Raw genomic sequence first — 23877 nt, forward strand, 5'->3', positions numbered from 1 at the left:
CTTCATAACAGACTCCTCTCCTCCAGCCCTTGGGTGACCTACCGCCCCCATTTGCCCAGGACTGTCCTAGTTTTAGTGCTGAAAATTCTGGGTCCCAGGAAACCCCTCAGTGTAAGGCAAACCTGAATGGCTGGTCACCCTCTCACCCTCCAGGCAGTGGGTGAATGAGCCAGCCCTATGAGGTCAGGGTGCCTGCCCCTCAGGCAGGAGCTTCACCCACCACCATCGGCCTGGCCTGCTCGACCTGGGCAAGTGCTCACAGGGGCCGATGACAGGCGGGCGGGCGCCTCAGCTTTCTAGGGCAAACTTCTGCTACTGGAAATTCTTGCAATTCTCTCATTAGGATTCCATTCCTTTGATTCAAGATCCTTGCCACTAGTGGAAAATTATAATACCTCAAAATGCTCAGGAAGATAAAAAAAATCATTATATTAACACCTAGGCATAAACACTTTATCAGCTCTTTCTTAAATGCCAAGAGAAGCTTTAGAGGGGAAGAGATGCCTCATAAAAGTCTGAGGACCCTAACAAATTCTACTTCTTCATAATAACAACTTCACTTACCGCCAACTTTAAGAATGGCTGATAGACAGTCTCCATTTGCTTTAAGCATGCTCTCTTATCTGAAAGCAGCAGCAAGAGAAATTTGGGATAGAGTGCACTTATTTCCCCAAACTACTTCTGTTCTTCAGATGCAGTCACTCCACTGAAAACACAAGTGTGTGAAAAGCTGGGCTATGCAAACGTAAGTGGCCTGGAAACTCCGGGGACCTCACTGTAATGCTGACTCAGAGGGTCTGGGTGGTTCTTGACCTGCATTTCTAACCAGCATCCAGGGGATTTCTGGGGCACCAGGAGTCACAAGGCAGCAGATTCAGGAGACAGGAAGCAGGTTCTCCTTCCCACGAATCACGTCTACTCTGAAGCCTCAAAGTGACAAAAGATGTTCAAATATTTCCCCAGTTTTACTCAGTAGAAGACTGACTCAGATTTGAGGATTCGGGCAACAGACTCCCATTTACCCAACTTCAGGGGACACAAGTTTCATTGAGTTCTCTAGGAGCCCACGTATTCCCTGAGGAAATCTTGAGGTGGGGGAAGACCAGGCCATGGGCAGAAACGAGGTGATAGATAGCTGAGTCCCCACTTGTCTCTGACCCTTAGTTGCTCTGACACACAGTCAAGAAGGGTCCTTGAAAAAGATAACACCCAAGTGATTTAGATCCCCAAATGCACTGACTGACTTAAACACAGTACCTGAGCTGCCCAAACCACCTGTCAGGGTGGCAACCCACCTCCCAAGGGTACAGCAAAGGGGAGCTGTTGCCATCCTGGGCTTTAGCTGAATCAAGTTGCCAAGGCAAGTAAGAGGAGCCTCCCAGGCTGTGGAATGGAAAGGGAGGACAGAGGGGGAACCTCAAACAAGGTCTCTTGTTCTGCCCTGGCCCTTTTCCTATGCCCACCCCACCCCCAGCAGCGGGGAAGCCTGAGTGGACACCAGCATGGGGTTTGATGTGCAGCTGTAGGCCATGGCAGTGCGGGCCTGACCCTCACCTGTGCATCCCCCACCCAGCCCAGGCACATCTGTGCCTAACATGCCACATCTCACAGGCTTTACACCACCTTCTGCCATGACTGGAAACCCTGGGTGATTCTGCAAAAATGATAAAATTTGTCTTCATAAAAATAGACATGCACACTTATAGGTAAAATTTCCTATAAAATATTCAAGATTCCAAGGACTCTGCAAACCTGATCTATGGGCTTAGAGAACTCCCAGTGTCCAGCGTCCCTGCCGATGGGGGAGCAGGGCCTCTTTATTCTGTAGGCACCGTAGGCATAGCGCCCAGGAACGAAACTTCAAGTCCTGAAAAAGGTTTTATTGACTCCATGATATAGAAAGATTGATTGTAGTAAATAGTCTGATGATAGTGTGTAAATGGCAAAAACAAACAAAAAACAATTAAAAATGCAATTGACAAATGTTTGTTAGGACACATAAGGGCTGGCCTATGTCACCTGGTCCTCGGGAGCGCCTCTCCGACATTATGGGACTCACACGTAACTTGGACTCTCTAGGTACCATGGTGCACAAGGTGTGATCTGCCTGCAACCACTGGGGATGGAACACGAGGACATTACCCTGTCCCAAAGGGAGAGTGCCTCATGCAGGGAAGGCTTCACCCCACCTCCTTCTGAAAAGAGGAAAAGGGGGTCCAGAGGAGGTGAGAGGGTGAGCAAAACACAGTCCTGGAGTGAACAGCTAACAGCCAGGCTGGAGTTTTCCCAAGTGGACGTAAATGATGCGCCCGGAATAGTACAGTCATCAGATAAGGCCTCTCTGTGGCCTGGTGGGGCATGCAGAGAGGGGGGCATTCTGCACCGTGAGAGTAACCCAAGTGCCCTCCCTCCAGCCAGCATGGGTGACGATTGCTGCCCCACTGCCAGACCCGCTCCAGTTCAGTCTTTCACCTTCTAGGTAAAAATAACCAAAAGCATCACCAGTGGGACTACACCGGCCTCAGTTTCCTCAAAACCACCTGAGCGTCCACGCGGCAGAAGCCCAAGCGCTGTACTGAGCTCTTCTGACCCCTCTTACCAAAATATCTCCAATTTCGGTGTGTGCTCTCATGTAACAGATCAAATCAAGCCACATTTATTTGGCAGTTACGTTCCCGCTGTCTTTGCTGTTGGGCCTCAACCAGGGCCAGGGCACACCGCGTCTAAGGCTGGGTCTCTCACCCGGATGGGGGTGCAGGATCAGCCTCAACAGAGCATATCCAGTCTGCCACCCAGGCCCACTGCCCACTGCAGGAAGCCCAGCTTGCCCTCGCGGCAGCTCTGAACCCCTGAGGAGCTGACTCATCGGGCGTGGGTTTTAGCAGGGGCTCAGTGCCAGTCTGTCTACCTCCATTTCACACTGATGGTCGCTGTGTTTGGGGTTAGTCCATCAAGAAAGAACCGGGGCACTTCGCCAAGGACAGAGTTTGCCTGAGTGTGTGTGAGCTGGGGTGAGGGGAGAGCAGCTGGCGGCCTGTCAAAGCTGTTGACAGCAGACATCTGGAACAAAGCAGAAGGGGGTTAATTGCAACAGCTCAGGGTGAGGGTCCAAGACAGGGTCCCGATTCACTTTCTGATATAGTCATCAGAACATTTAGGAAGGATTCAGAAACCGCATCTGGTCCTACAGTTCAGTAATTTTCCAATTCTGTCCCCCTCATTTTTTCCCCTAGGAAAAAATATGTTTGCGTTCTTCCTCTCCGCGGGGATATAATAGAGGTTTTTACAGGCAGAATGCCTCCAATAGCACCATTCTGGAATGGTCTATACCAAGGTGCAGCTCATGAATGACGCTGGATCAGGGGAAAGTATTAACGCTGAGACGCATGTAACGTGGGACCTGCTCCTCCTCCCCCTCCGCGCCACGCGGGCTAAGTCCCAGCATTCTCTTCCCTTGCGCCAGGACGGTTTTCAGCACCAACGGTGTGAAGCTGTGAGAATAAAGAGCAGTATTCGGGCAGCTCTTGGAGCTTTTTGATACAATGAAGAGAATGTGCTACTTCCCAAAGAAATAAATCTCATCCTCACCATTTCTACTAGCCCATAAATAGAATGGTTTTTATAATTATTCAGCAGACCCAAATGCCTGGCACTGATCTTCCCCAAATCATTAGATGGAAAGGAAGCCAGGAACTGCAGGCTCAACAGTAGCCAGAGCCGGCCCCAGAGAAAGGGACCCCTGGAGCCGATGCAGGCGTCCCGCTGGGCGCCCACTCGTTTAATGATGTGGTTAGAAAGGAGCAAAGATGAAATGACTTTTTGCAGGAAAAGGCAGGATTGATGCTTTCCAGTGGTCCAAATGACAACCTCAGTTCCTTTGAATTTTTTTCTTTTAAAGTAGCTTGGAGAGCTTCCACCGTGCTGATCCCAGACACAGCTGGCGCTGCCCGGCCTTGGTGCAGCCGCTGTGTGGTGGGGGGCCAGGAGGCGCCAGGCTGGCTGGAGCTGCCGAGTGAGCAAGGCTCTGACTTGGGGCCAAGTGAGGAGCCCTTTTGGTCAGGGGCAGGGAGGGGGCTGCTGAAAGCATCAGGTTCACCATTTTTTCAATTTCACACACCAGCACAACTCCTTAGGGTTTCCAAGTTTATCTTGCTACAACCACCTTCTCCCCCCGCCCCCCTCCAAAAAACACCCAGCAAGCTTTCAATCATTTTAACCTCAAAAAAGCAGAAGGGATGGAATCTCGATAATGGAAACAACAGCTATGAAACCATTGCCCCTGGGGGCCTTATCTTTCCTCTTTTCGCTGTGGACCACCAGTAACTTCACTGTACCCTAGCAGTAGTTCATAGGCTGGCACAAGGGACTCCCCAGCTATGCCACACCCACACCCCATGCCACTCTGGCTCTGGATACTGTGGAACACACTGCAGGGAGCTGTGCTGTCAAACACAGTTCTGTACTGAAAGCTTCATTCTCTCATCTATGAAATGAGGGGTTCTCCCTACCTCTCATACAATGACTGCTCGGTACCTGATTCTAGGCCAAGGACATGCCTGGTGGTACCCCAATCAGGTGCATCCCTCACCTGCTCCCTCTCCCTGGGAGTGTCTTGTGGTACTGTGGCTGGGCACCAGTGGATGATACTCTCAGGCACAGAGGAGTCACATCTGCATCAGCATCAAACACTGCTTTTGCATCTGCGTCTGCCTCCCTCTCACATGCCCCAGGCTCTGACACCCCGAACAGACAGAAGGTCATGGCCACTTACATTTCTACCAGGACTTTCTGCCAAAGGGCTCAAGGCATCCATAAGAAGTCTACACTGTTGGTGTCGTTGTCAGTAGCAATTTGGAAAGAGGAGAGAACACAGACAAGAGAAGCCAGACCTTGGACTCAGTCTTGGGCATCTACTCCAGCTAACATCATCAGTGCCCCCTCACCCCTGCTGCACACAGGAGCTACGCTGAGAGGTTTGTGAAGAGCCAGGTGTCATGGGTGGGGGTGGGGGGTAACCCTGAAGGAGGAAGCCCTGCAGGATGTCACCACAATCCCCCCTCTGCCAGAGGCCCCCCTCTGCCCTGAGCCAGGGTCTCAGCTGGGATGACTTTGCAATCGCTCCCACTAGGTAGGAGCAGGTGGCTGGGGAAGGTTGAAGTCTGGCCGGTGAGGCAGAGACTATGATGACAGACTGCCATTGAGTCTATTTTAAGTGGAAGCTTCAAATGTCATTAAATTCCAGGCAGTTCTTTCTCCTGAAGTTCAGTTAGCGTGCACCCAGAGCACTGCCATTTTCTCTCTCACTCACAGGAGCTCCTGGAGGGTAGCCATCTTCCCCACATACTTGGAGTCTGTTCGCCTTTTCATCTTCCTGTTTACCCTTCCTTCAGAGCTTCTTGTAAACTCATCCTTCACCAAAGCATTGTCTAGATTTCCTGCCACTAAAACCTTTGCTTTTCAGAACTCTGGGGTCTCAGTGCCACACCCCCTGGGCCCCCGGCTATGTGCACCTCCACCATTCAAGAAGATGTGGTACATGTACACAGTGGAATATTACTCAGCAATCAAAAAAGATAAACTCCTGCCATTGGCAGCAACATGGATGGAGCTAGAAGGCATCATGCTCTACGAAATAAGCCAGAAAGAAAAAGGAAAATACTGGATGGTCTCACTCATAGCAGGAATTTAGAAAACCTAAATAAGGGACCAGGAAAAACACTAATTATAATAAAGTAAAAATCAAAATCAACAAGCAACTATAAACCAGAGACACATGGGGGGGGCGGGGAAAGGGAGGGGGGATTAGAGTCAAAATGGGGGGGGGGGAATTGTATGGGGAATATAACCAAGATGAAAATGCATACATTGTGCAAAAATGAAAAATGATGTAAAAATATAAAAAATAAAGTTAAAAAATAAAAAGAAACACTAATTATCAAGGAAAAAAATAAATCAGGAGCGCGCATACTCATGGATTGTCGTGAGAGCCTGTGTATTAGCTCCTATGTCAATGGCCACTCAAGTTTTAAGATCAACACATCAGAAGAGCACCTTGAAACTTCATGCCCCTGTGGGCCATTTCTAGGGATCTGGACTCCCTCTCCCGGGGCTTTCTAAGACAACAGCTGGAACACACCAGTGCCACTGGATGGAGCATCATTTTGGTTGATACCTGATACCAGGAGCTGGGCATGAACACTCAAGTCCACTGCCACCACCCCCGTGCACACAGGCACACACACCCTGGGCTGCTCAACCTCGCCTCTGAAGGAGACCCCCTCCCAACATTCCCTGCTCAGGACCCCGCTAAGGCGGGGAAGCCGCCACCTCACCAGCTAACAGTTCAGGAGACTGTCTTCTAACTATGGATTCTAAAGCCAAATCTCCCCAGTTGTACTGGCACAGAAAATGTGAGAAAATGTTACTGAATTTCTAAGGCATAACAACCCAATCATGTGGATCCAAGGTTTTCTCTCATCCCCTTGCTTTCCCCCAGTCTTCCATTCCTAGTTTTTGACACTGGAGGTGACATTGTGTGTGTGTGTGTGAGTGTGTGTGTGTGTGTGCGCGTGTGTGTGCATGTGCTCGACTGCGTGAAGAAAGAGGAATCTTTATGTGACAACCTAATCCAAGCAACAGAGGAGACTTCAGAATATTTATCAAATTCATCCCTAAGAACAATGATACAAAAATAATTTTAATTACCCAGAGATGTCATGGCCATAAAAATAGCTCTAGGATGATATTTTTCCAAAACCACCTCCAGGAACACACAGGCATAGGCATGAGCTGTGCTCCTCTGTGGCTACGTACAGCTAAACCACATCAAGAAGTCAGACCCCCTCAAGGAAGGTCAGTGGTCTCTCACCCTCTGAGCTGGGTGACGCTTTCCTTTTGTGACTTGCCTTCTGTAGAGCTTAACCATAAGGTACTGCTGGGAAGAACCGGGGCCTGCAGCTGGGAGCACACGGATACGCAGAGCAGAGTCCCAAGCGGAGCCCCGCGGGGTCCCCCGTGATGCGCCTCTGGCCCTCCCCCGCCCTCCTCTCCCCTTGCTCCTCGGGCTCCTGGGCTCCTGCCTCCAGGCACACTTGCACCTGGGCCTTACACTGGCATCCCCCCACCCGGAGGGAAGGACAGGCTCCGGAGAGTCACTCGGCCAACTCTCTCACCTCCTGTAAGTCTTTCAGCCTTATCTTCTCAACAGGACCCACCTTGTCTGCCCCATTTAATTTTGCAGTTGGCCCCCTTCCCCACGCCATCCCCCTCGTCCTGTCTACCGCTTTTTGCTTTTAAGCATGCTTCCTTTCTAAGCTGCTGTTTGTTCTGATTGTCAGTTTCCCCCTCCGGAATGCATACCTCATGCAGGCAGGCATCTATTTTGTTCAATGGCATATTCCAAGAATCTAGGATGGTGCGTGAGACATAATAAATGCTCAACAAATACTGATTTACTTCATGGCCCACTGCATAAACACAGAACAGTAACAGCAAAAGTGCCAGTAATCACAGAGACCCTCATACATGCCAGGCTATGGAAGAGGCTTGATATTGTTTCATTCAACATGGACATGGCCCTGACTCTGCTCCAAGTCAGGCTGAGACATCTCCACTTTATAAGTGAGAAAACTACCTCAGAGGGGTTACTCAGCTACCAAGTAACAGGGCTGGAATTCTGATCCAGATATTAAAGCCCAGGAGATTATATCATCATCCCGAGAAGCATGCATTGTCTACAGTCACCTTGGATGCACCATCGTTGCTCAACACTTACTCTGTCCCTTCCAGATGACACTGACATTCACCAGCAGAGACGGTCCCATGCACAGTCAGGGAATGGGCCATGTTCACTGCCCCAGAGGCTGTATGGTATGAGGAAGGGACACTGGTCTTAGTCCCTGGGGCAGAGACACCCTTGCTCATAGGCACCTCAGGTCATGAGCATTCTTGAGTTGGGGCACCCCCTCTTGGGTCACAGTGCCCCTGGGTTGTTGGTAACCCCAGGTTACAGGTGATCCTGGGCTGTAGGTGGACAGCTCATACTCAGTGGGGTGTGGAGTGTGGTCAATGCATAGAGGACCCAGGCAGCACACACCATGGGGGACTGCATAGTCCTCAGCAGGAAGTGCTCAAGGATGCAGTTGACTTTGGTGTGTCCCTCTCACAGGCAGCATCCTACCTGTCACGTGGAGGACCTCAGGACCAACTGCACACTGCCGGGGCAAGAGGGAGGGAAGAGCAAGGGGCCCTGGGTGAGCTCGGTGAAAGCACCCACAGACAGAACCTGGTGGCCCAGTCCTGACAGCAGGAAGAGCTGTGGTGCCAGAGGGTTTGGTCAGAGCCTGCGGGCCCTGCTTGGCCAAGGGTGAAGATAGATGAGTCCTGGATGCCAGTACAAGCTATTTTCCTTGTGAAAGTGGAGGTGTCAGCCAGACCCAGAAGGAAAAAAAAAAAAAACTTTGTATACAATTTTCACTCAAGGCTGACTTGCAGGGTTAAAGAAACACTGAAAACATGTTGCTATCAACTAGTAATCAGGGGGCAGGCTTCCTGAAGTTCTAATCTCTGCTCTCTGCTACTGCTAGTCTCCCAAACCAGGGACCTCACGTCTCTAGTCACCTGCTGTCTGTGGCCAGCCCACCAGCTCAGGGGAAGAGTTCTGTTGCTTTGGCCTCTGCTCTGCGCCCAGGCAGTAAAGGGAGCTAACACCTACCAACCCAGACAAGACGGGAGAAGACCTGTGCCAGGAGCTGTGGCCAGTGGAGGGTGTGGGGCCTGCCTGTCCTCTGAACAAGTCCTCCAAGTCCATCCAAGCCCTTTGAATTCTGACTTTCTTATCTTTCCTGGAAACAAGAAATGATTATGCTCAACATCACTAAATATATTCACTGACATCTGACTCTGCATATAGAGTGATCATCAAAAGGAGTAAGCTGGGGCACTCCCTGATGGAGCAAGTCCCATGTAGACAGTCCATATGGCCCAACATCTCTCCTCTTTACCCTCAAGGAAGGTTCTGGGGGATAGACAGAGGGGACTCACATTTTTGGAGGGTTTGCTATAGGTTAAACATAAATACTTTATAAATATGTAATTTCTCCCCAGATGGCTATGAGCTATCTATAATTTCCCCATTTTACAGACTAGAAAACTGAGGCTTAAGTGATTAATCATTTACCAAGTAATTTAGCAGAGGCTGGGAAATCTGAGGAACCAAAGATCTGGATGGCTTCACAGGAGACTTGGAAACTTTGACCAAAAAGATCACATTCTTTACACTCTCAAACTTAACCCAAAGTTAAGCCTGAACTTCCCGAGGTTCCCTTGGATATGGTACTTAATAAGCCATTTGGCAGATGCTGACAAATGGGCTGGGTGAAGATCAGGGAACTTGACTGAGTCTAGACCAGAAATCTCCTGATACCGAGGATCTGTTCTTGTAAACTCTTGGTAGAAAGTGAGGGGAAAAAAGGTCAAAACAAATTTCAGTTATCTTCAAAGACCAAAATGAAAAGACTTTTTTGATAGCAACAGCAACATCTTAATATGTCTCAGTTAGGTAATATTTAGCTTAGCAGAAAGCATGCAATTCCCTGCTGAAGGCATCTTGACACATCTGCTTACATGGTCATTGCACTTGGTATTCCAGAATGAGCATATTTAGGGAGACTTCTGCCTTCATACTTCTTGTCTGAACCCAAGCAACTTCTATAACCAAATCCTTATTAGGAAGTTTGAAGCATGAGAGCTCTGGACATAAATCCTGTAGGAAAACAACCCATTGCCCCATCATTTTCTCCAATGCACCCCATGGGTTTCTGACTGTGCATTTGGTAGAGCGCTGCAGAAATCCAACAGCTACCATTATGTGTTCCACCAAGCTCGCCTCCAGCCCTGTTCTCTCCAAAAGAGACACAAGTAGCTCAGAAGCACACCAAAGTTAGATGCTGTGGAACTTACTTAGCTCCCAAAGTCTGTTTCATTTGTACAAGAGCATGTCAATGCATATCCAAGTTTGAAATAAAATGATTTAAATGCCCCTCAATAGCTCTTTATTTTTCTTTGAGATAGCCTTTCACTTTTCTCTGTGAAAGAATATGGTGACCCCAACATTGCCCTTTCCTCCCTTTTGTCCCAATTTTGCCTCTTTGATGCTGGGAACAGGTGGTTGTGGCACTTGCTGTGGCTTCTGGCCGAGAGGTTCGGAGTGGCTCGGGCTAGGGGAAGCAGCCCCAGAGTCCCAGGAGGCTGGAAGACACCTGTGAATTGGAAGGCTTGTGCACTCTACCCTGGGCCAGCTTCGAAGGCAGAGAAACAGAAATAAGAAGCGTTCCTGCCCTGAGCCAGAGTGGGGTCACAGGGAGGGCTCTGCAGGAGTCAGCAGTGGACACAGGGAGGGTAGTTTTCTCTGACACAACGTATTCCACCAAGCCCATGCCTGGGAGCTGCCAAAGAAAGACAACCTCTCTTGTATTAGTCTCAGCAGCAGAGAGAGACAGATAGTTCAGGAGAAACACATAGCCAGGATGGGAGTGCTACTAGAAGATACAGACAACAGCTTGAACTTGAATTAAAATTGCAATAGCACTCAAAGTAGTTCCATTGTAACATGGGGAGAGAGAGTTTACCTATAACTAAAAACCCTGAGTTTCCAACCACACAGTTCTCCAAAAAAGATGAAGGCGACACATGACTCTTAAATCAACAAGTCGGAAGATCAAGTGCAACAAAGCAGAGTACAAGTACGAAGAGATGGAAGTCACAAAGAGTAAGATATGAGACTTTAAGGCTACATCCTCACACAGGGAAAAGAAAAGGGAGGAATAAAGGAGAGGTCACAGGGGGCACATAGAGGCAAGTGCTAGCAAAGTTTCTAAATCTAAGGACTGAAAAAAAGACAAACCCTCAGGCAGAATGAAATTGTACCTGAAAAGGAAGTGGACACAGGCTGGTCGCGACCAAATGGCGACCAAGTGGCAGGACGACGTCCGTGCACAAAGGGCACCTGGGACTGGCCTCCCCAGGCAAAATAGCTTTCAGCGAGCAAGAGAAAAGCAGAGAAGAATTCACAGTACATGTACTATCAGACGTCATGCTCCGGAGCAGAGAACAAACAAAGGAAAGGCTCCAACAACACATGAACCAGGTCCAAGACTAGACTCCAAGATCAGAAAAGGAGAGAAAACCGATGACCAGTTTGCTAAACAGCCTTGGTCTTGGTGAGGCTGAATGGCTGCTGCCTCCTCAAGGTCGTGCCTGTCCTTTCATTGCACAGATCCCATCACCCTAGGCAGTATAATTACCTCAGCAGCACCCATGAGTCACACCACTCAGATCTGTTATGAATATGAGCGTTCACTTCCACATTCAGGTTGTAACTCAGAAATATACATAGATGTGCTTTCTATGTTAGAATTTTTTACGTTAAAGTATAAACGTATACTTACTATAATAAAAGTAAACTATAAACTGATAAATTTAGAAACAAAAAAATATAAAGAGATTAAGAGCTTTCAAATGTTTAAACTGAAAAATAGTGGCAATTAACATAAATACTAGAAATACTAAAGTAATAAAGTATGTGGTCCAGATAACTTTAGAAAGAGTATTTGTCCACTTATAACTGACAGTTATAAAATTTAAGTATTGAAATAAAGCAGAATAATAGTTTATAATTATGATTACAAGCTTTATAGAACTGTTTCATATATTAGCTTTTATATTCCTGAACCTAATAACCCTTGAGAATTCAATGTAATTTTATAGTCATTTAATTTTATTCAGGCTATCTGTATTTCAAAAAAAAGTCTTACTTGGAAATTCTCACCTAATGAAGATAAACTGTGCACTTTAAAAATTAAGGAACACTTGGGGACTCTCTGGTGGTACAAGAGGTTAAGATGCAGTCTATGAGGCTGTATGCAACCACTGAGGCCATGGAAATACAGTGCAGCAGACCTCTCCTGACTGCTCCCCTCAGCAGTGTATTTCAGTCAACCTGCCTGTTCTGTCCCCCACTGTGTCTCTGGTGAATCCTCTCACACACACCCCTTCCCCGCCTCTGGCCTGGACCCCAGTTCTTGTGTTCATAAATGGATAAATCTTTAAAAAAAATTAAGGAACACAGAAAAATTCCACAATCGTGTATGACAATATACACTATAAGCCATGTTCATTCTAGATCTGAAAAATAATAGAGTATGAAGAAAAGAGTTACTGAAAATTTTTGTTTTCAGTAACCGAGTTTTAAAATAATAGACATAAGAATACCTTTAAGAAGACAACTTCTTGTAGTTTTAAATCATGAAAACCAATGCTGCACTCAAAACGCATATTCAAATTATTACTGTGGACTAACTACCATCTTCAGTAATGAGGAGACAAAGGGTACTCAAAAGTCATCCGAATTATAAATCCTGGTGGCAAATTTCTCTCTGGAAAATGTGTTAGTGAAGATTTTCCCCCTGAATTAATGTGCCCTTTCTGTATCTTGTACTGAAGACATTTGGATATGCAAACACATCCAGAAGGCCTTTGAGGACTGACAGCCTGCTGGAGAACCGAGGAAGTCATCCCCATTTCCTGAGAATGTCGGGGAACCAAGCTGATGTGTCGTGAGCACACAAGTGTTCCGACATGAATCGGCTTCTCCGGGAAGATTGAAATCCATGTTCACATACCACATTCTGAGAGGCAGACAGAAATTAAGAAATGAATTTGTTAGCTTGAAATAAAAACCAGTCCACGGTCACATTCCTAGCTTTTCTCCAGCGATTGCAGGGAGTGGCAACTGCATGCAGAACTAGAGAAAAATGAGAAATAAAATTGTGAGGGTAACATCGGAAGTTTCCTCCTGAAAATAGCCAAAGAAAAAAAGTCAAAGTAATGACTGAGTGTTAGTTCATGGAACTCTGTCAATGAAATTGTGTCCTCTTGTATAGTGACCAAATCTTAAAGTCTAAGAGATGAAAAGAACGTTGAAAAGATGGGAGGTCTTTCCTTTGAGGAGTTACTCATAGGGAAGAAGGATTTCACTTGCAGACGTCCCTACACTGGCATTGCCAAGACACCAGCCCCAAAGACAGTCAATATTTCTTCATTTCATTAATATGCAGTAAAGTGACTAAGTTACAGTGAAGCGAAGGACAACAACAACAAATATGATTCCTTTATTTCAGTGTCAATCTCCTGAATTTTAACACCTAACATTTTGAATAAACTATAATTTCTTAAAAAAAAAAAAGAAAACCTTCAGACTGCAGCATTATCCTAGAGGTTCATTCTATGATTCAGTAAGCAAACATTTGGCCATTTGACAAAATGCATATTTGGTGCAGTATGTGTGTGTGTAAAGTAAAAAGGCAGTAATAAATCTCTAGGACTATGTAATACAAGTTGTGGATTCTTGAAACAGAAGGTTTTGTTCTCAGGAAAGCTTTCTTAACTGGAGGAAAAGTATATTGTTTTCAAATAATAGTAAAGAAAGACACATTTAATTATGAGAGTGGAAAGGAGAAAAGAAAAAAAAATAGTGCTACAATGGAAACTAAATTATAACCCATTGACTTTTGACAAAGGAGCCAAAATAATTTAATGGGGAAAGAGTAGTATTATCAACAAATGATGCTGAAACAGCTGAATATTCACAGAAAAAGAATGAAATTGGAATCTCATCTCATACTACATAGAAAAAATAACACAAAATGGATCAAAAATATAAATGTAAGAGTTAAAATGGTAACATTCTTAGATTAAAATATAGGAGTAAATCTTAGTGATCTTGAACTTGTCTAATAAGGGAAATATATCCAGGCTATGCAAAGAGTTCTTACAACTCAATAACAAGACAAATAGCCCAATTTAAAAATGGACCAAAAATCTGAATAGACAGTTCTCCAAAAAAGATATACAACTGGCCAATAAGCACACGAAAATATCCTCCATTAGGGAAATACAAATCAAAACCCACTGAAATGGCTGCAATCACAAAAACAGACAATAACAAGTGTTGGCAAGGATATACAGCAACTGGAACCATCATGCATTACTGGTAGGATTGAAAAATGGCACAGGCACTTTAGAAAATAGTCCAGTAGTTCCTCAAAATGTTGAACACTGAGTTACCAAGTGACTCAGTGATTTCACCCCTAGGTATAGATCCAAGAAAAACAAAAAGTATGTGCACACAAAAAGTTCTACATGAAGTTTTTGGCTTTTTCATAGAAGCAAAACAATCTTGATGAATAGATTCATTTCCCCAACAGAAGGAAGACATCTCTCAGATGCTACCAAGTTCAGTTTCCCATGCAGGATAGAAATCCCTATAAAACAACCCCCAGACTGGCTTCTGTATCTTCCTGGTGAGGAATTCATTCCCTCATGAGCTCCCCCCACTCCCTCAGTAATCTGGATGTTAAAAATGTTCAACTCTTTAAAAAGAATATTCAACTTCTTGTAAACATTTCTTCATTGCTGCCAATTTCCTTCCCCTTTTTAGAAAATCTACTTCTGCACCCATCTATTTTGTTTGCTCATCCTTTCAACAAAATGAAGGGCTTACCATTTTAACTGTGACCCAGACAGCCAAAATCTCAGCACACACTGTAAATGAATAGCTTATATGGCTTTTAGGAGGGACAGAGGTAAGGTGGAGATTTTAGATTCTTGCAGACAATGACTTTTGTACCAACACCATACTGAAAACAAGCAAGGGCTGCCATTTGAGGATCAGGAGGAAGAACATTCCATAAGGGACCAATAGGCACAGTGGCTCTGAGATAGACAGATCATATGGCTAGAGTGTTGAAGCTGGGAATCCGAGCATGAAGGTTCCAGTATCCTGGCCAAGGGGCAGTATTGTCTTGGTTGATAGAAGTAGAAGGAGTTGTGTTCCTAAAACTTTATAATAAAATGACTTGTTAAATATATTTATCTAAATATGGTCAGATGTTCACACTTTTATAATCATTCTTCCTGGAATTCACAAAGGGGATGCAGCTTTTTCTACCTTGTACCAGTCTAGGCAGAGAGTGTCATCTTTACATCATAGGACATATAAGGTATTCCATTCCTTTGGTATGAGATTCCTCTCCCCCAAGAAAATACTGTACTTCTTTTAGCCAATGAAAGTTTTATCTTTTTGTAGTCATCTTAAAGACGCAAGTGCTTCTACATGAATTCTACCCTTTCTAAGCATTTATTTCTCGCCAGACTTGCCAAATTCCCCTCTCTGTGGGATCCAATATTTGTTAGATAATTCTATATCCATGCCCGAGCTTGAGACGTGGATTCCAGCTACAGTCACTTGCAATGGTAACAGTTACAAATGCCAAATTTCAAGACATTTTTGGCTAAGCAGACCTCCATAAGGATGATCAGTTTTCGGGAGAGTGGGCCTGTCCATAGGCAAAAATGGTCTTCCTTCTCTCCCCTCCCAGCCTTTGCCTAAGTTTCTCCCCTGGTTTGAGATGGACCTTTCCTTCTTCTCCACCTAATTTTTACTTGTTCCTCAAGAAGCTTACAGGTCATCTCCACCAGAGATGCCTCCTCTTCCCAGCCCAGTTGGCTTAGGTGATGCAGCTCTGGAATTCTATATAAATCCATGTTTACCTTGATTAAAGCATTCACCATAGACTCTTATCTCTTTTTCTGCATTTGTCTTTCCTAGTAGATCCCAGGGGATATGTCTTCTTTATCATTTTATCCCAGCAGGATTTAATATGCTTGCTGATCTACGCTGATAACACATCTCCTGCTGGTGGGTGCATAATCTATTTGGCAATATCCACTAAAAGCATGAGTTCCTTACTGTGGGTGATTCTGTTTCCCAGGGGACATATGGCACTGTGTAGAGATATGTTTGGTTGCCACAACTAGAGGAAGGGCATGCAATGATTGGATACAGCACCAGGAGTGTGGCTCAACATCCTCCAGTGCACGAGACAGCCTCCTCAACAAAGGACGACCCAGTCCACACTGTCACCAGTGCCAAAGCAGAAACATCCATTTAATCTATGACCCAGCAATCCTATTCCTAGGTACATATGCCCAAGGGAATTGATATATATGTCCATCAAAAACATGTGCAAGTCTGTCTGTAGCAGCTTTATTCATAAAAGATCCAAACTGTAAATAATCTAAAATCCATTGATAAGATAATGGATAACAAACTGTGGTATTAGACAATGGACTAATACACAGCAAAATAAAAATAAAGGCTGCTACATGTAATAGTATGAATGAATCTCACAGATATAACAATCAATGAAAGAACCAGACCAAATAACAGGCAAAGTTAATTGATGGTGATGGGAATCAGAATAACGGTTACCCATGGGGATGTGGACGTAATGATTGGTAGGAGGCAGGTAGGAAACTTCAGGGGGCTGGGAATGTTCTTTATCTTGATCTGGGTGGTAGTTGTAGACACTGAGCTATGCACTGTAATTCATGCACCCCGCACATTACACCTCTGTGGGCTTTACTATGAACATGCCCACTAAGAGCCACGCTGCCAGTGGGAACACACGTTGGCTTGCTGCCTTATAGCAAGATCCTAATAAGCTTTTCAGCATACTGCTGGCATGAGTGTAAGGGGGTACATTTCTGGAGGGCTATGTCACAACAGACATCACAGACTTGAATATGTACAAAGCCCTTGATTCAATTTGGTCTCCATCATTCTGTGCTTAAGAATCTAGTAATGAAGAGTACACAAGTGAAGAATATTTACCATGGCATAAAAGATAAGTGAATAAATAAATGTAAATAAAAGGGGAGAGGGCTATAATCTCTGTACCCCACCCAAAGGGAACTGTAAAATATGATGAACTCATTAAAATCACATTTTAAATTTTAAATGGAAAGTATTTACAGTATACTAATTAGAATTACAATGCAGGTCACTCAACAATACATCATTTAAGATATATGAAGGGTTAACTTTGATTATCTCTGGGTAATGAGAAATTGTTAAATTTCTTAAAATTTTATCATTTTCTAAAATTGCACATGTATTACTTGTTAATAAGAAAAAATATACAATCATAGTTCTTAAAAATAAAGATGAGTTCTAGGCTCTAAAACTGAGATCTCACATAAACTCCCAGATTGCCAGTATATTCGAGACCTACCTGTGCTCCACCCCGTCCCCTCATGGGGGAAAAACTTTAAACAACCATTGCAATGGCTCAGGGATAGTAGGGATGAAGTAAGGAGCTTGATAAAGTTCTAGGTCTTCTGCTCCATATCCTGATTGTGGGATTGAGGTCACTAATTCACATTTATGTTACACCTCATACAACTTTATATCCCCCCTCCCAAATTAAAATAAATTCCATGTATAAACACAAAAATATGACTACTCTTGGTGGGTGATGATCCCTTAACTAGGTGATCATCATCACCAGACTCTGACTGAAAAGACATGTTTTCTTCTGGAAAGTAAAGATGATCGCTTCAGTTTCACAGAGTGCTAGTGAAAATTCAGTGATGATGCACAAGAAAGCAAATTACAAATGTGAACTTGGGTTATCATCATCATGAGCTCAAGTCACACCTACACATGATCAGATTCCTGGGAAAAGAGCAAAACATGTTTTTCCTTCTCTGAATTCTGCATGGCTTGATTATTACATAGTGCTGCATGGCCTTCACCTTGTAGCTCACCAAGGCTCCAGGTGGTAATGAGCTAGAGAAGGGAGCAGCTGTTGAGACTGACCCCAGAGGGGAAGCCCAGTACCTTAGCTCACAAATCACATCACAGGAGAAGGGCTCAGTTTAATTCTGGTCTTCAAAGATTTTTCTCTTGTTACTTATTAGTCAAAGAGACTTTAAAACAAATAAATCAACAACCAACTCTGAAGATAAAACATTCAACAATGTCAATTTTCAACACCATATGTTCCTCTTCAGGTTTTCAAGGTCATTTCTCCCCACTGAATGATTACAAAGGGGGCTGACATGGTACATGGGAAAAAAACTCCTATGAAGTTCAACATCTAAAAGAAGGAGCCAACAGCTCAGCTCCCATCCAGCCATGACAAAGAGCTGAGAAAAAAAGACAAAACCAAACAGATAGAAGAGGCCTCCCCCCTGCATCTGTGAATCTGCCTGCCTGTTCCACAGCCTCCTCAGAGAGAAGACATCACAAGACTGCTCAGAATAAGAAACTAAAAGGGCGGAAACCCAAAAAGCAGAAGGGCCCAAATTTCATGCTGTTTCCAAAGAGTGAGCTTGCATGCTGTGTTGGTTATTTGCACAGTGGGCAGAGAAGGCTGACAGCTTGAGGGGCTATTTTAGGGTGATATGCTGTAAGTCTGCTTAAGAGAGGGGCTGGGCCTACTATTCCATTATTTTCAGCTCCCAGCCGGCCCCTCCACCCTGAGGCAGGCTATGCGCATTGGGCAGCCCTGCAAGCAGTATCTATCCTTAAATCATTCCAAGGGAATCCCCACTTCAAGTCATAGCCAGAACCTGGGGTGGGGCAGGAGGAGAAGACAAAAGAAAGAGGGGATTGACACTCACAATTATTGACAACACTTTGGGAGACTGATCCAGAAAGCTAAATTCACAGGAAAACAGAAGCAAGAGGCAGGGAAGACAGGGATTAGGAGTCTCCACTTTAACCAGAGAAATGCTTCCACCTTCCTTCCCTTCTTCTCAAGTATCTCCCAAGTGTGTGTGTGTCCCCCCACCCCCGGGCAAAGGCAGCTGGGAATACAGATGAAGGCACAATGGTCCTCATTGTTTTCTCCACCTCCTTCATATACAGGGACTCTGAATGGGGTGCTAGGTCATCAAGGGGCTCCCCAGAAGCACTTACAGTCTTTGATAAAAGAAACTCCTCAGCCCAAACCAACATGCAAGCAATACACATTTACATACAAGATACGGCTACACATATACATACACGCCTTAGTTCAATAAAACATATTTATGCACATACATGGACACATGTTTCTACAGCAGAAAGCAGGCAGGAAGCCTGTCCCATAAGTCTACAATCCTCTGCTTTCCTCAGTTGATTCTAGCAGCAACAGCAGTTCCTATTATAATTTCCTATGAGGGCCGCTTGCAGATCAAAATGTCCTGTTCTTGCTTGCCTCCCCGTCCACCAGTTGAGATTAGTTGATAAACTAGAGAACAAAGAAGGAAGAGAGAGACTCAGGCTGATTCCTGGAAAGTAGGGAGCATGCCCTGGTTGAGTGTCTTAGATAGTTCACTTTAATAAATGCAGCAGGCTAAATCTCTGCTCTCGGAACAGCCGGGGTACAGCTCGCAGACTCATCTTTCTCCACTCTACTATTTTTCTGACCAGCAACAGATTTCTGCATCTATTTTCAGGCCCTATAAGTCAAATTCCATTGTTTCAGGGAATCTGAATTCATGATTAAATCAGCCATCAACCTTATCCCTCCACCTCCATCTCAAATTTCCCTGGGGGAGAGAGTGTTGCACGGAAGAAGGAAATTCTTAATTAGGTTTGGATTTAAAAAGCAAGTGTCCACACAAAAAAGGAAAACACAATTGGATATAAATGCCACCAAATGACCACTAATGTCTTTCGTTCAAGTGGTTGACTGTGATTCTCAGGTCCAGGTGTGAACTCAGTGGACACCAGAAGGAAGCACAATTTGAACCTAACACCAAATGACAGAGGATAATGCTCTTTACGACTATCTAAGTGCTGCAGCAGCTAAATTAAATTACTTTGCTGCAGAATTCCTCCCATTTATAGGTGACTAAGGAACATTCTGTTGCTTTAAAATTCATCCTTACTCATTTTTACTCATAACTAGACTTAACCTAACATAATTCCTCTACTTGCCCCTAAAATATACAGAGACTTGCTGTGCTTTTCCCAGGTAGAGAAGCATCTCAAGTGTTCCAAGATCAAAAACTGAATCACAGAAACTCATAGCATTAAATCAGCCAAATCAGGACTCTGGGTAGGCACAATGCTTAAAGAACCTATATGAAAAATACTAGCTGTCCATAGCAGGAAGCCATCATGACATTCTAGAAAATGTAAGGGGGTGTAAAAGTATTTGGCAGAGTGATATGACTTTGAAAATTCCTAAACTCTTAACTAAAACCCAAATGAGGAGATACTTTTACACTTACCCACCCTAATGCACTAGACAGTTAATTGGACTCTGTAAGCCCAACTGCAGCTCAACGCATCCATATTGCAGGCCGCCTGCTGGAGGTCTGCAGAACACTCCCTGCTGACAGCAACCAGCCTACCCTACCAGCCTACCAGCAAGCTGCAGCAAGATGTCCAGACCCCAGTCCCAGCCACCACCAGGGAGCCTCTTGCACCTGGCCTCCTATGTGCCCTATTCCTGACTGGGTAAACAATCATCAGGAAGAAACACAGGAAAAGCCACATCATGCCCCAATGTGGCCACTCCCTTGCCCTCAACCACACCGGTTGCTCACACTTCCACAAACTAAAATGGTGTGCTGGAACACAGGCCTGCCACAGAAAGCTGAGCAGGAAGGGACAGAAGTATCAGATGATGCTGGAAACCGCGGGTCTCCAACTCTCAAAGCAGTCAGAAACGGCTGAGCTTCTGCAGGGTCAATAGTGACATCTGACAACCCAACTCTGCAAAAGAAGGCAGTAAAGAGGACTTCAAAGCAGCCATGGCTGCCAGCACTCCTGCTACCTTCTCCAGGTGACAGAGGTGCATCTGTGACCATGGGAAACTGCCTTCTGCTGCAAGAGTATACACACTAATGCTGCTAAGCGGGTCATTTCACTCTCCCTGTCTTGTTCTAATCATGAGATGTTGAACGGCAGGGAGAGGGAAAGTTTCCTAGATTAACTGGAGAGAACGAAAACTCAGTGAAGACGCGGTGGGTGGCTTCTCACTGGTCCGCGCTCAAAATGCTACCAGTCCTATTTCTGGCATCTGGGTAAGGCTTGTTCCAGGATCATCTGTACCGAATGACACCACCCTCCAAGCATGTCAGGCTTTCAATATCCCCTCAACGAGGATCGCCTAACTCTAGCACCCCTAAGGAGCGACCCCACAGGTGTGCCTAGAACGGAGGCAGGATGCTGGCGCGCTCCCAGGAAGTGAGGGAAGGACCCTCCCACGGCTGTCCTTGCCACTGACAAAGTGCTGGCCGGGCCTCCTCTCCATGATCTCCACCTACGAGCCCCCACACGCAGACTGATTCTCGCACTTTAAATCCCCGCTCCAGCGGCCTCATCTGATTCCTGGAACGTACCGCACCACCAACCCGGCGACCCACGCGGCACCTGGAATTCTCCCGCCCCAGCACGCAGGCCTCCCCGGGGGCTGAGGTCCTCAGGGCAGCCCGGGGTCCCAGCACCGCCCCGACCCCCCGGGCCGCGCCTCACCTCCCGTGTCCTCGAAGCGCGGGGGCGGGCGGTCTCGCAGCGTGGCGCTCCAGCCCGCGCTGGCCTCGTCCTCCTCGGGCTCCTGGGCGTCCGGGGCACGCGGAACGGCCGCACCCCGCGGGGGCCCGGGGCGCTCGCGTTCATCGTCGGAGGAGGCGGCCGAAGAGGACCGCGAGGCGGCCGAGGTGCTGTAGAAGGGGTTCCCGCCGCTGTCCGGGCCCGACTCGCCGAACACGTCGTCCGAGATGTGCAGGCTCTCGTAGCGCGCGCGGGCCGCCTCGAGCAGCGCCGGCGCCTTCCTCCGCGCGCCCCCGCCGCCCTCGGCCATGGTCCCGGCCGCCGCCCGCGAGCCCACCCCCCACAGCGCCTCCCAGCCGCACGCGCCGGGCCCGGGCCCGCGCCGCGGCCCGCCGCCCCCCACCAGCGCAGCCCGCAGCACAGCGCGCGCCGCCCCGCGCCCGGCCGGCCCGCCGTCTTGGCCGCCTCGGGCCCGGCGCCCGGGGAAGCGCCCTCGGAGCTCGGGCGCCGCAGGCTGGGGGCCGCGGCGGGGGGCGCAGCGCGCGGGAGCGAGGCCGGGGGAGCGGCCAGGATCGGGCGCCGCGGCTGCCGCCAGCGCCGCTGCGTCTCCTCCGCGCCCGCCTCGTCCCGCGCGCCCTCCCCGCGGCACCCCGCGCTCCCCGGCCGACCTTCCCGGGCGCGAGCCGCCAGCGCGGGCCCCGCCTCCTCGCACCTCCGGCCCGCGGCCAATGGGAGGCCAGACCCGGGCGGGCGGCGGGGACTGGGCGGGCCCCGACCCGCCGGCGCCGCCCACCCCGCTCGCCCGGGAGGGGCGCGGCGCGCGGCCTTGACCAGCGGGAAGGGGGAGGGCGGCCGGCGGCTGGGATGTGCCCCTGCCCAAGCAGGGACGCGCCGCCCGGCCGGGCCCACCAGGCCGCGCGCTGCCCAGCGCGGGGACAGGAAGAGCCGGCGCGGGTGGGGCCCGCGGGGCGGTGGTGGGGGCCGCCGCGGTTCTCCAGTCTCCGCCACCCGCCGCGCCCGCGGCCCCCGCCTGCCCCGCGCCCCGCGCCCGGAGCTGTCCGCCCCCGTGGTCCTGACCTGGGCGCTGCGGAAACTCTCCAGGTAGGCGGCGGGCCCGGGTCGCAATCCCCGCGCGCGCCGCAGCTTCCCGCGGGGCCCGGCGGGGCGGGCTGCACGCGCCGGTACATGCAAGAGCTGTGTAGCTGCCCGGAATCTTGCCGGCGTTAGGAGCAGACCTCGTCGGGCCATTTCTGGGGTCAGATGCTCAGTCTCATCAATACCCTTGTCATTTGAGGGTGGCATCTGGAGTTGATCATTCCTCATCGTCTTTCACGTCTGACATCTTTTAAACTCAGAATGTTCATTACCTCCAAAATATTGATTATTCTACCATCATTGTTTCAACATTTCCTTCAGTCACATATTTGACACACTCATCTATTAAAATATAGCCCAATCACCCAGCCTTCGGTGCTCAAATAAACAATAGAAAAGAAGTGTTCTATTCACCCCTCTTCCTTGGGCAGGAGTGTGTTGCGATTATTCTGTTGACAGTGATATATTATCTGTCTGTCTTACTGTTTTGTTCCCCTCTCCCACAGACAGTGCAATGAGTCGTATTGATGGTAACTGGGCCATAATTCATCAAATAAAATAAATCCACAGAGGTGTTAAGGACTTCAGTAGGCATCAACTAAATAAACTACACAATATGGATAAAGCATGTTGCTGTTTCTACGTGTGTAGGAGGAGATGGTGGGTCCATTCCACCACCAACTGAGGTCAATTGTATGAACAGGCAGGCATGGCATGCCCTTGTGCTCCTCTCCCCTGTATTTATTCCTCCCAGGCCGGAATCTCTGTACAGGCATGGATTCATGTTAATCTAAAAGGCAATATATAGGAAGGAAGGGAGTCACAGAGCATTGCTTGATATGGATTAGATGATAAATTTAAATGTTTAATTTAAGCATTTTCATTCTCATGGATATGATGCCATAGAAAAGGACTGACTCCCGGTGCGTCTGTAAACTGTGAGCCAGCCAGATATTTTGCACAGTGTACCTATAGGTCATCAGACATACCACAATGTATCAGGAAACAAAAATTGAAGAGGCAAATATGACTGTATAGCTTAAGGTGAAATTCTGCAATTAGGAATTATGTAAGACTCTTGTAAGATTTCACGTTTTCTACTAAAAATAATTGAATGGGATCCAGAGGGGTGGAATCTATAAGAAATAACTCCTTCTCTTCTCCAGGTAGCCAATGAAAAAGTCAGCCGCTAAGGTGAGTGTAGGTTTTAATTGCAAAGGACAGTTTTGCTACTCCTAGAAGCATAGAACAAAGCAATAGCAGTTACAAGGCTAGACACAGCCTTACATTGTCCATAATTTGCAATTGTATGGTGTTGATCCCAAGGAAACCCTGTGCTTTTTGTGCCTCCTAAACTCACAAGTGTTTGTAGCTCACACAGCAGACATTGG

The 23877-nt window shown here is 47.2% G+C and overlaps 1 protein-coding gene across 1 annotated transcript in view; it reads right to left on the reverse strand.

The window, feature by feature from the left end:
- PGBD5 (piggyBac transposable element derived 5) overlaps positions 1-21701 on the reverse strand; it is a 66596-nt gene extending 44895 nt beyond the window's left edge. The window contains exon 1 of the mRNA XM_037510182.2: positions 21374-21701. Coding sequence (XP_037366079.1) covers positions 21374-21701 — 328 coding nt within the window. The remainder of the gene's footprint in view (positions 1-21373) is intronic.
- Between the last annotated feature and the right edge of the window lie 2176 nt (positions 21702-23877).

Source organism: Talpa occidentalis, unplaced genomic scaffold (genome assembly GCF_014898055.3).
Source record: "Talpa occidentalis isolate TD23 unplaced genomic scaffold, MPIMG_talOcc4v2.1 talOcc4.14, whole genome shotgun sequence".
NCBI lineage: Eukaryota > Metazoa > Chordata > Mammalia > Eulipotyphla > Talpidae > Talpa > Talpa occidentalis.